The sequence below is a fragment of the Gavialis gangeticus genome, unplaced genomic scaffold, assembly GCF_001723915.1.
Source record: "Gavialis gangeticus isolate Ggan-Ray unplaced genomic scaffold, GavGan_comp1, whole genome shotgun sequence".
In the NCBI taxonomy this organism is placed as follows: Eukaryota; Metazoa; Chordata; order Crocodylia; family Gavialidae; genus Gavialis; species Gavialis gangeticus.
Window position 1 is genome coordinate 12,939,003 of NW_017729008.1, and position 12,556 is coordinate 12,951,558.

The 12,556-nt window shown below is 38.9% G+C and overlaps 1 protein-coding gene across 6 annotated transcripts in view; it reads right to left on the bottom strand.

Moving 5' to 3' along the window:
- Window positions 1-12,556, bottom strand: part of ERGIC2 (ERGIC and golgi 2) — a 56,481-nt gene that overhangs the window by 23,308 nt on the left and 20,617 nt on the right. For all 6 annotated transcript variants that reach the window (XM_019509397.1, XM_019509394.1, XM_019509392.1 and 3 more), the window contains 9 exons: window positions 11,612-11,720; window positions 10,753-10,799; window positions 9,415-9,485; window positions 7,862-7,902; window positions 6,666-6,767; window positions 5,936-6,031; window positions 4,825-4,880; window positions 3,266-3,364; window positions 1,905-2,002 (listed from right to left, as the gene is read on the bottom strand). In XM_019509397.1, coding sequence (XP_019364942.1) covers window positions 1,905-2,002; window positions 3,266-3,364; window positions 4,825-4,880; window positions 5,936-6,031; window positions 6,666-6,767; window positions 7,862-7,902; window positions 9,415-9,485; window positions 10,753-10,799; window positions 11,612-11,720 — 719 coding nt within the window. The remainder of the gene's footprint in view (window positions 1-1,904; window positions 2,003-3,265; window positions 3,365-4,824; window positions 4,881-5,935; window positions 6,032-6,665; window positions 6,768-7,861; window positions 7,903-9,414; window positions 9,486-10,752; window positions 10,800-11,611; window positions 11,721-12,556) is intronic.

Consider the following 12,556-nt stretch of genomic DNA (forward strand, 5'->3'; position numbering starts at 1 on the left):
AAAAGGTGCTGTTGTGCTGTCAAGGTCCCTATTTATAAACTCCCCTAATGCATTTTCTAGCTAAGAGAAAAGACAAAACAGTAGCAAGCAGGTTTGCTTGCTTGCTCTGGGGTATAACACAACCCCACTTAATCTCAGTTGCTTATAAACTGTTTGCTGAGACAACTTGTATTCCTGTAGCACCTTTCCTACAAATTGAATCACCCAGTAATATACAGAGCTCAGTATGATCACAGAGGTAAAAAATAAGTTTCCATAGTAGTGACACAGCTGTGACAGAATTAGATGCATGGTCAGAAAGGCAGAGAAATTTAGAAAGGCAGGTCTGAGGTGTCAGGGCCTGTAAATAAGCAACAAGACTGTGTAGGGCAGAGTGGTTTGGTAAAAAAATTTGATGAGCTGGAGGAATGGGGAGACTAATAACATCTTACACAATGCAGATCACTGATCATTTCCCTACTTTTTGCCCCTATTTTGAATTCTGTAGTGAACTAACAGCCAATTTCCTCAACAGTCATAAAGGTCTTGTTGCTGAACAGTGGATTACACGTGCTCCTGACTGCACAGTACCCGCCAGCACACGGGTCATTTTCCACCCTACTGTGCAGCAGCAACAAGCCTGCAGCAGCAGTGGCATCATGGTTTGCGCCTGCCAACACTATATCGCCATAGCGATGAGATATGTCGCTGTAGCTCATTGCTATGGCAAAGTAGCATCTCATGTAGACATGCCCAGCATATCGTTCCTTATTCCCCTCCACAAGCCTGGCTAATATAGTATGTGCACACAAACTCAAACACCCCCTCCATACCCAGCTGCCTTTCCCTTAAGCAGTCTAGTATTCTTTATTCTCAATGCAAGATATGAAATTGATGTTTCAGTGTAAGTTATAATTTAGTGATCTAGCACTCCAAAAAACAAAACACCTTTCAAACACAGTACCATCTGCCTGTCTTTTTTAATTCAAATTTTTGTAAGCCCATTTCTTTGCCTTGGAAATATCAAGATTTTTCTGAGTTTTATAATTGCCAAGGGAACTGATAACAAGACATCTTACTGTACTATGCTACAAAGCCTCTTCCATATAGCAGAATTTGGGAAGGAGTAAGTTTCCATTTCTTACAGATCTGGTTTTATTTTTTTAAACATGTGGTATTTAGGCATGAAGATAGATAAGAGAACTAATCTTCATGGCTAAAGATGACAGAAGTCTCATAGGTAAGCATCTAAATGACTAGCAATAAGTACTTCAGCAAATGCACAGCAAAAATGCTGGGCTGCAAAAGACAGAAGCTTTCTGTATCCTTGCGTTGCCTGAATAAACCACCCTTTCCATTTCTGATAATCTAGTACCAAGTCTAATCTATGAGAACTTCAAAGCCTTATAAAAGCTTCTGCTTCCCAAAAGAAAAAAAAATCTAAACATAGCATAGAACTTCTATGACAGTATATTGTTGCAATGATTTTTGTGAGAGAGTTTTCAGTATTAGCATCAAATGAAGTAGGAAGAGCAGGCTGCCAGTCATCAATTCCGATCAAGATTTCTGGAAGTTCATTTTTTTTGTATTAGCTTATTTCATAGACATTAGGGGCTGGAAGGGACCTCATGAGATCATCGAGTCCAGCCCCCCTGCCAGAGGCAGGAAGTCTGCAGGGATCAAATGATTCTAGCAAGATAAGCATCCAAACGCCTTTTGAATGAGCCCTGAGTAGATGCTTGCACCACGTGTCACCACACATATAACAGTTTGCATTCATGTTACACCATTTACAAATAACCCAACAAACCTTGGGATATTTCAGTGTGTGGTCATGCCCAAACGGAACAAAAACCACACTGAGTTTAGATAAAAATGCATCACTATCACACAGTCTCTTTGAACTGTATCTATCTTGGACTTACCCTTTCTGTCACAGAAAACTGATGAGTTTCTGCTGAAATTTCATATGTATGGAGTTTTGTTGGCACAACTGTGATAAAATATTGGAACATCTGGTTGTCTGAAACACAAACAAATCTCACTAAAAATTAACATTAATTATAGGTTATAAAATCATCTGAGAAACACTTAAAAGCATATTCTGAAAGGACTATGGGAGAAATGTTACCTATTAACTTTGGTCTACACTGGTGGAATTTAATTCCAGTGTCAAGGCCTAGAAGGAACTAGTATTACACATGGTGCATAGCCCCACTGAAAGCAATCAGGCTGCTCAATTCCAAGGTTATGCAACCTCATGAGTCTATTTAGAGCCTTAGAGTAGAAAGCCTGACATCACTACCATTGTTATTAACCCCATATCTTTAAACCTGTGTATAGCAATAGGCTCTACTGTCAAAAGCAGTTAAATGGTGACTTCAGCCACAGCACTGTACGCACAAGAGCTCCCAACACTGGCAACACCTAGCAAATTTCCTTTGAGGAGACAAATCCATTGAGAACACGTAGTAAGCAAACAGTACTTTATAAAGTCCTTTCACCATCCTAACAAAGCACTGATCAAACTAAAATGATGATTTCAAGTTAAATATTTCAGATCATCACCAACTAATCTGCATAACTGTCTGATCAAAGAGCTAAAGTTATGAAGTTTTTTAGCAAGTCATTTAATTTCTTTTAAACAGTTGGGCCAATATACCTACCATTGACAAGCACTGCTGCTACTATTACTTTAAAACAATGCATCCAAAAACCTCAGTTGGTTTTGAATACTAATGAATGAGTGTGTCAAGTATTCATAAATTAATCATCATGATACTCCTGTGAAAAAGGTATGTCTTAAATTTATACATGAGGAAACTTAAATGATTGCCAGAGATGACACAGTATTTTAGCAAACACCACAGGAGCACAACCTGGAAATCCTGAAGCTCAGTTGCACTCTAACAGATATTCTCCCCTTTAAAATAGCAAGGGGCTCTGCCTCCACCATAATATACAGCTGCAGGGTCCTTTAGCACTGTCCAAGCTAGATGACTGGCTCACCCATAATGTAAATATAGTGTATGCATAGATGTGCATGTGTGAGAAATTGCACATCAGCTTCAGAAGTAGCGAAAAAACACCCATTGGCATTGAACCAATTCATTAATGATGCAGTGTAAATAAAAACAGCAACTCAAAGCTGCATTACAGATGTCCAATTTAGCAAAATTTTCCATGTGTATTGGGTAGCATTCAAGAAAAGAGTGCTAATTCTTTTAAGCTAAAATTAAAAGAAAGTCTCAGATTTCAAATTCACTTTCAATCATACAATACTTACGATCTGATGCAATTTTTTCTGTTCCATCCAAAGGATTAATAATTCCTGGAATAAGCTCTCCAAAAGACAAATGATCTATTCTGTGAGAGAAGTTGTATGCTGAAAGATAACAGACAGCAACCACCAAATAAGATTTTCTGGAAAAAATATCAAACACTATAGCTTACACAATTGTCATAATAGGAAATGCATCAAGTTGAATATTCAAACCCTTTGAGAGAAATATAAAAATGTTAACAGATAAGCATTTACTAGAATCATAGACTATTAGGGTTGGACAGGACCCTCAGGGGGCCATCTAGTCCAACCCCCTGCTCAAAGTAGGAACCATCCCCAACTAGATCATCCCAGCCAAAGCTTTGTCTAGCCAGGTCTTAACCCCCAAGGATGGAAAGTCCACAACCTCTCTGGGTAACCTGTTCCAGTGTTTTACTACCCTCCTAGTCAGAAAATTCTTCCTAACCCTAGACTTTCCTTGCCGCAACTTGAGATCATTGTCCTTGTTCTGCCACCTGCCAACACTAAAAACAGTCTAGCTTCCTCCTCTTTGGAATCCCACTTCAGCTAGTTGAAGGCTGCTATTTAATCCTCCCTTAGTCTTTTCCTCTCTATACTAAATAAGCCCAGTTCCCTCAGTCTCTGTTCATAATACATGCGCCCCAGCCCCCTCACCATTTTGCTGGCCTTCGCTGGGCTCACTCCAATTTGTCCACATCCTTTCTGGAGTGGGGGGGTCCAAAACTGAACACAGTACTCCAGATGTGGCCTCACTAGGGCTGAATAGGGGGAATAATCACTTCCCTGGACCAAATGGCAACACACCTACCAGCTCAATATGCTATTAGCCTTCTTGGCAACTAAGGCACACTGCTGGCTCATATTCAGCTTATTGTCCACTGTAACCCCCAGGTCCTTTTCTGCAGAACTGCTGCCCAGCCAGTCAGCCCCCAGCCTGTACTGGTACATGGGACTGTTCCATCCTAAGTGCAGGACTTTGCACTTGTCCTTGTTGGGCCTCATGAGATTTCTTTTGGCCCAAACCTCCAATTTGTCTAGGTCATTCTGAATCCTAGCCCTACCCTCCAGCATACCTACTACTCCCCTCCAGCCTGGTGTCATCAGCAAACTTGATGAAGGTGCACTCTATGCCATCTTCCAGGTCATTGATGAAGACATTGAACAAAAGTGGCCCCAGGATTTTATTTTCCCAAATCCCAAGTTGTACCTTATTACAAACATTTGCAATGTTTAAACAAAAATATGTTCCATTTTGTCCTGGCACTTCTTGGAGTCAATCGTAAAGCAAAGTATGCAGGCACTTACAATAGCCCAAGAGTTAAAGATGAACAAAAGGTGTTTCACAGCCCAGGAAACCTCTAGGTGGTCAAACAGTGGCATCAGTCTACAGTTCACATTTCAGATTTGTGAGACTAACTTTGTTGGAAAGATTGAATTGTATAAATAACATGCACAAAATAATTCATTCCTGATCCTGCCAAGATGTGTGTGCACATTGATACTGTTTATTTGAAAGAAATTGGGGGGTGGGGAAATCTTACCCTCATGGCTCACAAGGGCTGCCAAGTGTGCATGGCCTCTGGGATGAGGGATTGCCCTAAAGAAAGAAAAGAGAGATATGTTGTATGAAACACTGGTTTATGGAAAGACGCTCAGTTAAAAAAAACTTGAGTTCCTCCAAGCAAGTTACCAGTTTCTCTTATTTGGAATAGGCAAAATATTTTCAATTGCTCATAAAAAGAACCAGAACAACATCTGAAAATGACACTGAACTCAAGAAAATCCTCCAAATAATCTATTTTTTGTGAAAAAAACAAACAAACTACAGACTGGCCAGCAGGTTGCAAAGGAAAGAGATGTCAATCCTACATGATCAAAATTCTGTATAATAGTCCAATTGCATTTCTTCATTGCATTTGTCCTTTGACTAGATACAGAGTCAGTCTCATTTGCAGGCCTGTGCAGTTTGTGCACTAGGACAGGGTGGAAGCAACAGAAAGGAAATTGGGGAGGGGGGCACCAGAAACAGTGGAGAAGAAGCAACATGAAATAAAAACTGGAATGCCCCTCTCCCTCACCCCTTTGGGACCACCAGACTTCCTTACCTGTACTTAATTACATCTTCATAACCAGTGCTGACCCCCACCCTCCACAGACAACTGAATTAAAGGATTTCCCCCTACACATTTGCACAAATGAAAAAATGGAGGGATAAGAGACTGGGAAACCAGCATAAGGATACTATGATACATTATGGGTAGAGGCCCCAGTTATAAGGCTGATCTGGGCAGATACTAAAAAGTAGGCAGCAACAGGATTTAGCGAGAGCACAGAGATTAAGAGAAGTGAAAAGCTATTCTTCTTCCACCTAATCAGCTACAAGGGTTCACTGTGGCAATATTGGTGAACAAACAAGAAGCTGCTTAAACAGATTTTCAAGAGTTCAAAATTCTTCATTTTTAATTATAGTCAAAGTGGTGGTTCAACTGTACCAAAAGATACTGTATGAAAAAAAATAAGATCAAGAAGCAAATCTGTATCAATAAGAAAAGCATCTAGCTATGCAATAGGCACTCAAAGCGGTTTTTCTTAATTATGAAGCTATCTGTCACAGTCAGTTTGTAGTATTTTCAGCAACTGAACAGAACATACTTGCCCACGGTTATGTGAAAGTTCCCTGCCACTTTATTGACATAAAGATGGCCATGAATCCGGCATGCATCTGGAGGCTGTAAGGAATTATCTTCCCTGTTTGAACAAGAAATAGTAAAGCAGCTTAAATACACAGCAATTGAAAATACCCTTCACCCAGGTGAAACAATGCCAGAAAGCATAAAATTTAGTATCCAAAGTAAAAAAAAAAAAAATGTTCTTGTATCCTTCTGGTACAACCTAGCACATCAAGAAAACAAAATTGGAAACTGTGAACACTAAAGTATCCAAACTTCCATGCTAACAAGCATGACTTAAAAAGGCTAACAGAGAATGCATCTGAACACAGAGGTCATGTCCCTCCATGAAACAGAGAGAGGAACAAAGCGGAAAATTAGTTTACACACTATCCTGATGCCATTCATATGTTCAACACATTAGTTTGGCTCACCAGACTATCTGGAAGGAGCTGGAAAGCAGTTCACCAAAATGAATAAAATCATTTGAAATAAATGAAGTATTAGTTATACAATTATCTTACATCACAGGAACAGACCACTATGTCCTAAAATATTAAATAAAACTTCGGATTCAGGGACCCTGAACCAAAGCAAAGGCATTCAGGTCTTTGGCTTTGTAACTTTAGCCTAAGAAATGTATTAAAGAGCACATATGACAGAAGTTGAAGGCAAATTACAAAAAAAACTCAAAAACATTCTCTCTCTCTCACCTTGGTGGTAGTGCTGTCGAAGCACTTCTAAAAGCACTTTTGAATATTACATCTTGAAGAGAGTGTTCTTCCTGCAGCCTACTCTGAATTAACTGCAGCATCCTAAAGATCACACAGATAATTACAGCAAGTATGAATACATGCAAAAGCATAACCAAAAATAAAGCCATAGTTAATTAACTGTTAGCTACAATCACATATATTAAGACACCCAAGATCAACATGGTATGTTAAATACCAACACGCTAAATGTTACTCTTGCTGCTTAAGCTTATTTTTAGATTGTGTAAATAAGACGTAATGCAAGCTCCAGTGTTTGACACTGTATATCAGAAGGATAGTGAAATTAGACAGATAGCTAAAGAATTTAAAGAGGCTTTAGTTTCTGTGACAGCTTTCAAATGAGAACATAGCTGAGGCTGGCAGGTCTAACCATTCTTTTACTTTGGCAGTGGGTCCAGCAGTAAAACTCAGCCTTTTGGGACTCTGGGCACATGTCACTGCCACCATGTGAGCCAACCTTCCAAGTCAAACAGGAACAAACAAGCACAAACTCTATGCTTGAATTCCTACTATAAAAAGTAGTGTGTGCAATATGCAGGGTTTCCCACTAGAGCACACAGGCATCTCTATTTGCTTACTGTTGTGTTCTATAATAAAATGGAGCATTTCTCCTACCCTCTCCTCAGGCAGTACCTACTGAAGGAAAGATAATCTAAAATCCTTGTATATAATAATAATTAATCCAGGAATGTCAATTATTTTGGCTTTATGTCCCAATTAATTTGCTTTCATATGCCTCAATATGATAAAGGAGTTTATAAAATTGAACACACCTACCAAAAAAACACACCTTATATAAAATTAAGCCAAACAAACACGCTGTCATTGGTTTATTACAAGGATTGATACTTGAACAAGTTTTGCATTAAAAATGTGAAAGATGGTATTTTACTCACAATACAGTATGAAATATTCACCACTATAAAAATAAACGAGCTTCAATTTACTGGATCTGCACTGCTACCTAATGGGCAGCTGCTGTTCAAATGTAATATATGGCTTTGGTTGACAGACTTTAGGTATACTTGGGCTATATCCAGCAGTAAATGAAAAACAGACATACCCCTCTCCAATGCGTGTGTGTGTGTGCACATACACACACAAAAAGAGAACACTACATAATTATCTATTACCTTTGCCACTCTCTTTGCTGGGGACTGAGTTCAAATATTACCTGCAAAGAAGAAAGATATGGTAAAACCATACACAAAGAAAGCATCAAAATCCTCCCAACATAACAGGAAAAGCAGAATGATTGAAAAATAACATCCCGTCTGGTGCCAAAAATAGCCATCTATGGGTGGCAGACAAAAATTCATAAGATAACTTGGTTTTAGCTTTGTTACATCCATACACATCACCAGGATTAGCTCAAGCTGCAACTTAAGTCAAGACACTACAGCAGGGTCCAACTCCCTTACTTTGTGAGGAATAAAACATAAGTACTTACACTGTACACGTAGGAGAAAAGTCACCCTTCAGTACAGTTGCTGCTGTACTGTTGATTACACATCTAATGATTACTGGCTTTTCATTTCAGTCTTACATTAAGCTTCTGGCATGAAGCTGGCAGCAAACTGAAAAGGTGAACTGAAATAATGATATACACATTCGCTCAACAACTGCATACTGAACATTCTCCAAGAGTGAGTATGTTGTTTTCTCAACCAAGATGTATGGGAGCTTGTGGACCAAAGAAGCAATGAGCACACTACTTAAATAGTTTAATTAATCAGATCTCCAACTAAACAAAAAATTGTTATGTGGCATTTACTCCCAGCATGTCACGTAATTAGTCCCCTTTCCTTCAGGGCCTCTGTGCTGACTTGAAGCCAGGCATATAAGCTAGTTCTGGGAGGCAAAATGCAATTACTGTGCTTTCTGCAAGTAAGGGAAATGGTTTCTGGCAGATCTCATAACTAGACACAACATGGTGTATCTAGATGAAAAAAAAGGAGCCACAATAATAAAAAAAGCTCATTAAGGAACTTGCAATTGCTCTGCAAACAGTACCTGAAGATGGGTCTCCACAATATGCAAGAGACCAAACATGCATTCACATACACAAAATGGTACTTTAGGAAACAAAATGGGTACAGGCATCTCTTGGGGAATTTCAGGGAGAAAAAAAAATTAAAATCACCACTCTCAGACAACCCGAGATCCAACATTACAAGCACCTAACTGAAAGGCAAAAAAGGTTCAAGAAAAAGACTAATAAGCAAAAGCCAGAAAAAACAAAAACAAAAATCAAGCAGGACTGCTTCTGGGAGATCTTTGCTTGTTTTATTTAACACCTAATTGTTGCCCCTTATATTTTTACTGCTGAATTCTAAGTTTTACCTAATGGTGATGCAATTTAACAGCCATACGATACGCAAAGCTATTCCATAAACATATACCTGGGCAAGAAGTCTGATGTTATTTGCTTAGCTATAGTACACTGAAATCTGAGTGAGCACGCAGAACTCTGGAATTAGGCTTATTCTGCAACCAAAAAAAATGGAGTTGAGCACTTGCGACATCGTGGAGTACAAGTATGACTGACTGCAGTGTGACTCTTCATGGGCCCAACTGCAAGATCAGTAAGATCAATTTAGCAATGGGGGGGGAGGAGGGGGAGGAATCAAGCTTGTCACGGCTGGCACATAGCATTTTAAACAAAAAGAGAATAAAGTTAACTTACTGGTTCATATGCTAGCCCATCTGCAGAAGCAACCATTGTTTCCGCCAAGTCCAAAACATCAGCCCCCACATCTGTTTCCAGTGAAAAACAAAGCATTAGAGCAACAGACATATATAACAGCTGGCTCCCTCTCTTCATTCAGATCATATTTGACAGCAGTGTTTCAAACCTATCAGTAAAACAGCAGCACACTTTACAACTGGAATTTTTTTTTTTTAAAGAATGCAAGTTCATTACAAAGTAGGAAGGAAAGTACCAATAAATTGATGATTACAGGGCTATACAGGGAGGAACACACACACACTTTTCAACTTGTACAACTTCAAAATGTCACAGAGAAGAAAATCATTACAAAACTTAAATCTTTTCCCTTTGACAAATATTGATATCATGTTCAAAATGATGTCAGTTTACATGGAGGATGAAGCTACTTGTTGTTCTTAAAAAACAGAAAAAAATCATAGCAAGCTTTAGGGCTAGCATAAAATCCATAAAACTGATAAATAAGAAATGTTAATTTTATATATGACTTTGCATCTCTTGTTTCCATAGCAAAAAATAACTGTCATCACCACCCAATGAGATAGACAAGTACTGTCCCAATTTACAGCTCTCTGCTTCAGCAGAGGTAAAAGGACTTGCTCAATACCAAAGAATGTGTATCAGCACAGCGTTTACAGTTTAGGGGTTCTTAGCTCCCTGTCTTATATTGGATTAAAAAATAAAACAACTAATAAGAATAAGGAAAGGGAGAAGAATTTGTAAAACCATAACAAATATATCCCTCAGCAATACATGTTTAAACAAAGACCTCAAGTCATACATTTTCAAGCTTTTTAGATTAAAATGAGAGAGAGAGGGGTGGGGGAAGACAGAGAGAGAGAGACTTAATATGAAATGCAAGCAAAGCTTATAGCAGCAAGCTAGCTAGGAAAACCTGAATTCTCTGTCAGTTCAGGGAAACCAAACAATTTTAAGTTTAATTATCTATAGCTTGTCAAAGAGCAACAAGTACATGCTTAAAATGATGAAGGCCCTCATTGATGGAAACGTCCAACTGAAGAAGAAATTAGCTTCAGCCTCAGTTTTGATGTAAGCAAAACAAGTTGATGATCTGCCCTGATTTATTACTGTGATAGATTCCTCCACTCTCTTTTGGTTAATTGTGCCTGACACTGCACTTGAAGCACAAGTGACATAGCTACAAAATGACTAGAACAAATCAGACCTTCTAACTGGACAGCCAACCCCCCAGAACAAGTTCTGGAACATGTATTGTATTTGAAGAACAATAAAATACCCAAAACCACAATACAGTCATAGGGATGGAATACTTACATTGACACTTCATAGCAACTGTAATATCTATGTTGATTCTTAACTTACTAGAAGACAAAAAAAAAAAAAGTATTTGCAACAGTAAACAACAAAAGTATAAACACCAGAATAAAATAGCTGGGAAAATACACACAGAAAAATTCCAAGGCCAAAATTTGTACCAGTAGATGTAAACATTGCCCTCAGTATAAAATATGAGAAACTGAGGCAGGAATATTTTGAGCAAATTATATTACCTGCTGTGCATCTAAATGGCTAATGTTCTAGCTACATAAATGGTTTTTTTGGCACTTATGCACAGGTTGCCATTCTAAAACCCCTGCTATATGAGTGGGCAGTGTAGACTGAGCATGCAGTATGTTACACAGGTACACAGCAGCCATGTGTAAATCCTTGGAAAAATTGAGGAGGGCCCTCCCATGTTTTTGCTCCAATAGTTAAGCCATTAAAGCATCTGCCTAGGAAGCAGATTCTAGGACCCTGTGGCCCAGAGGGCATTTGAACCTGTAACCCTTGTCTTCCCAGCAAAATGCCCTACTAAACAGGCCATCAGTTAAGCACTATACAGGCCCCTCTCCAGTATTCCTTTTGAAGCTGAGTCACTGCATTTATCAGCCACTAAATTCTGTTAGTTTTCCTGAGTACGGAAGTCAAATAAGTTTCTTTTTTTTAAGAACTTCTCTGTCCAAGAGACTAATCACCAAAACAAAAAATAATTACCCAATGATTTCAGGTAGCATCTCAATCTGCAACTGCTTATAAGTTTCAAAAACATTTTGAATTTGTTCCTTTTTTGAACAGTGCACAAACAGCAAACTTTAACTTAGAATTCAAAGATATTCTGAGAGGTAAAGGTTACCTAGTAAAATCCTTGTCTACTTCATATTCATATTTCATCCATGTGTCCCGATACACCATAAACTCCATTATTGTTAAGAAAGCCATAGTTGTAAATGCTATAAGGGAAACTGAGAAACCAAAAAAAAAAAAAATGGTTATGGAGAAATTATTATATCCTGCCTGGATTTACCGAATCCCCCCCCAAAAAACGAAAAACAAAAAACACAATACAAAGGATTTCACATTTAAAATTTCACATTTAAGGAAAACATTTTTGTACAGATAAATGAATTTATTTATGTCAGGTCTTGACCAAGATTTCTCCACCAAGTCATAAAGTTAGTTTTCTTCAAAACATGTTAACTCTACAGATTTTACATTAACGCAGGAAGTGAGAAGGTGAAAGTTCCAAGACCCCAGATATCTTTGAGGTTGCAACATGTGTGTCTTGTGAGAAAACTCCAGCTGGTTCATAGAGATGTTTTAAGCAATGACGGCCAACCTTTGACAGGTTTGCCACAAATTAGCCATACACCCTTCCCAAGAGCCAATCTGATCCCCTTACCCTGCTCTATCTGCTGCTCTGCTTTCTGCTTCCCCCCCGGTCTACTGTGTGCCACACACAGAAGCTGCCTGTACCACTTGTGGCACATGACACAGATTGGCCAGCCCTATTTTAGCATATTGTAACTACAGGGTACATACCTTGTTCATTAGAAAAATGATACAGTGGCTTTGGAAAAGGAGAGGGATGGAACAACCGGCACCATACCTACAGGCTGGGGAACTCCCTTCTCGTCAGTGCAGAGGCAGAAAAGGATCTTGGAGTCGTCATTGATGCCAAGATGAACATGGGCTGGCAGTGTGGGGATGCAGTCAGGAAGGCCAACCACACCTTGTCATGCATCCACAGATGCATCTCAAGCAGGTCCAAGGAGGTGATCCTCCCCCTCTATGCGGCACT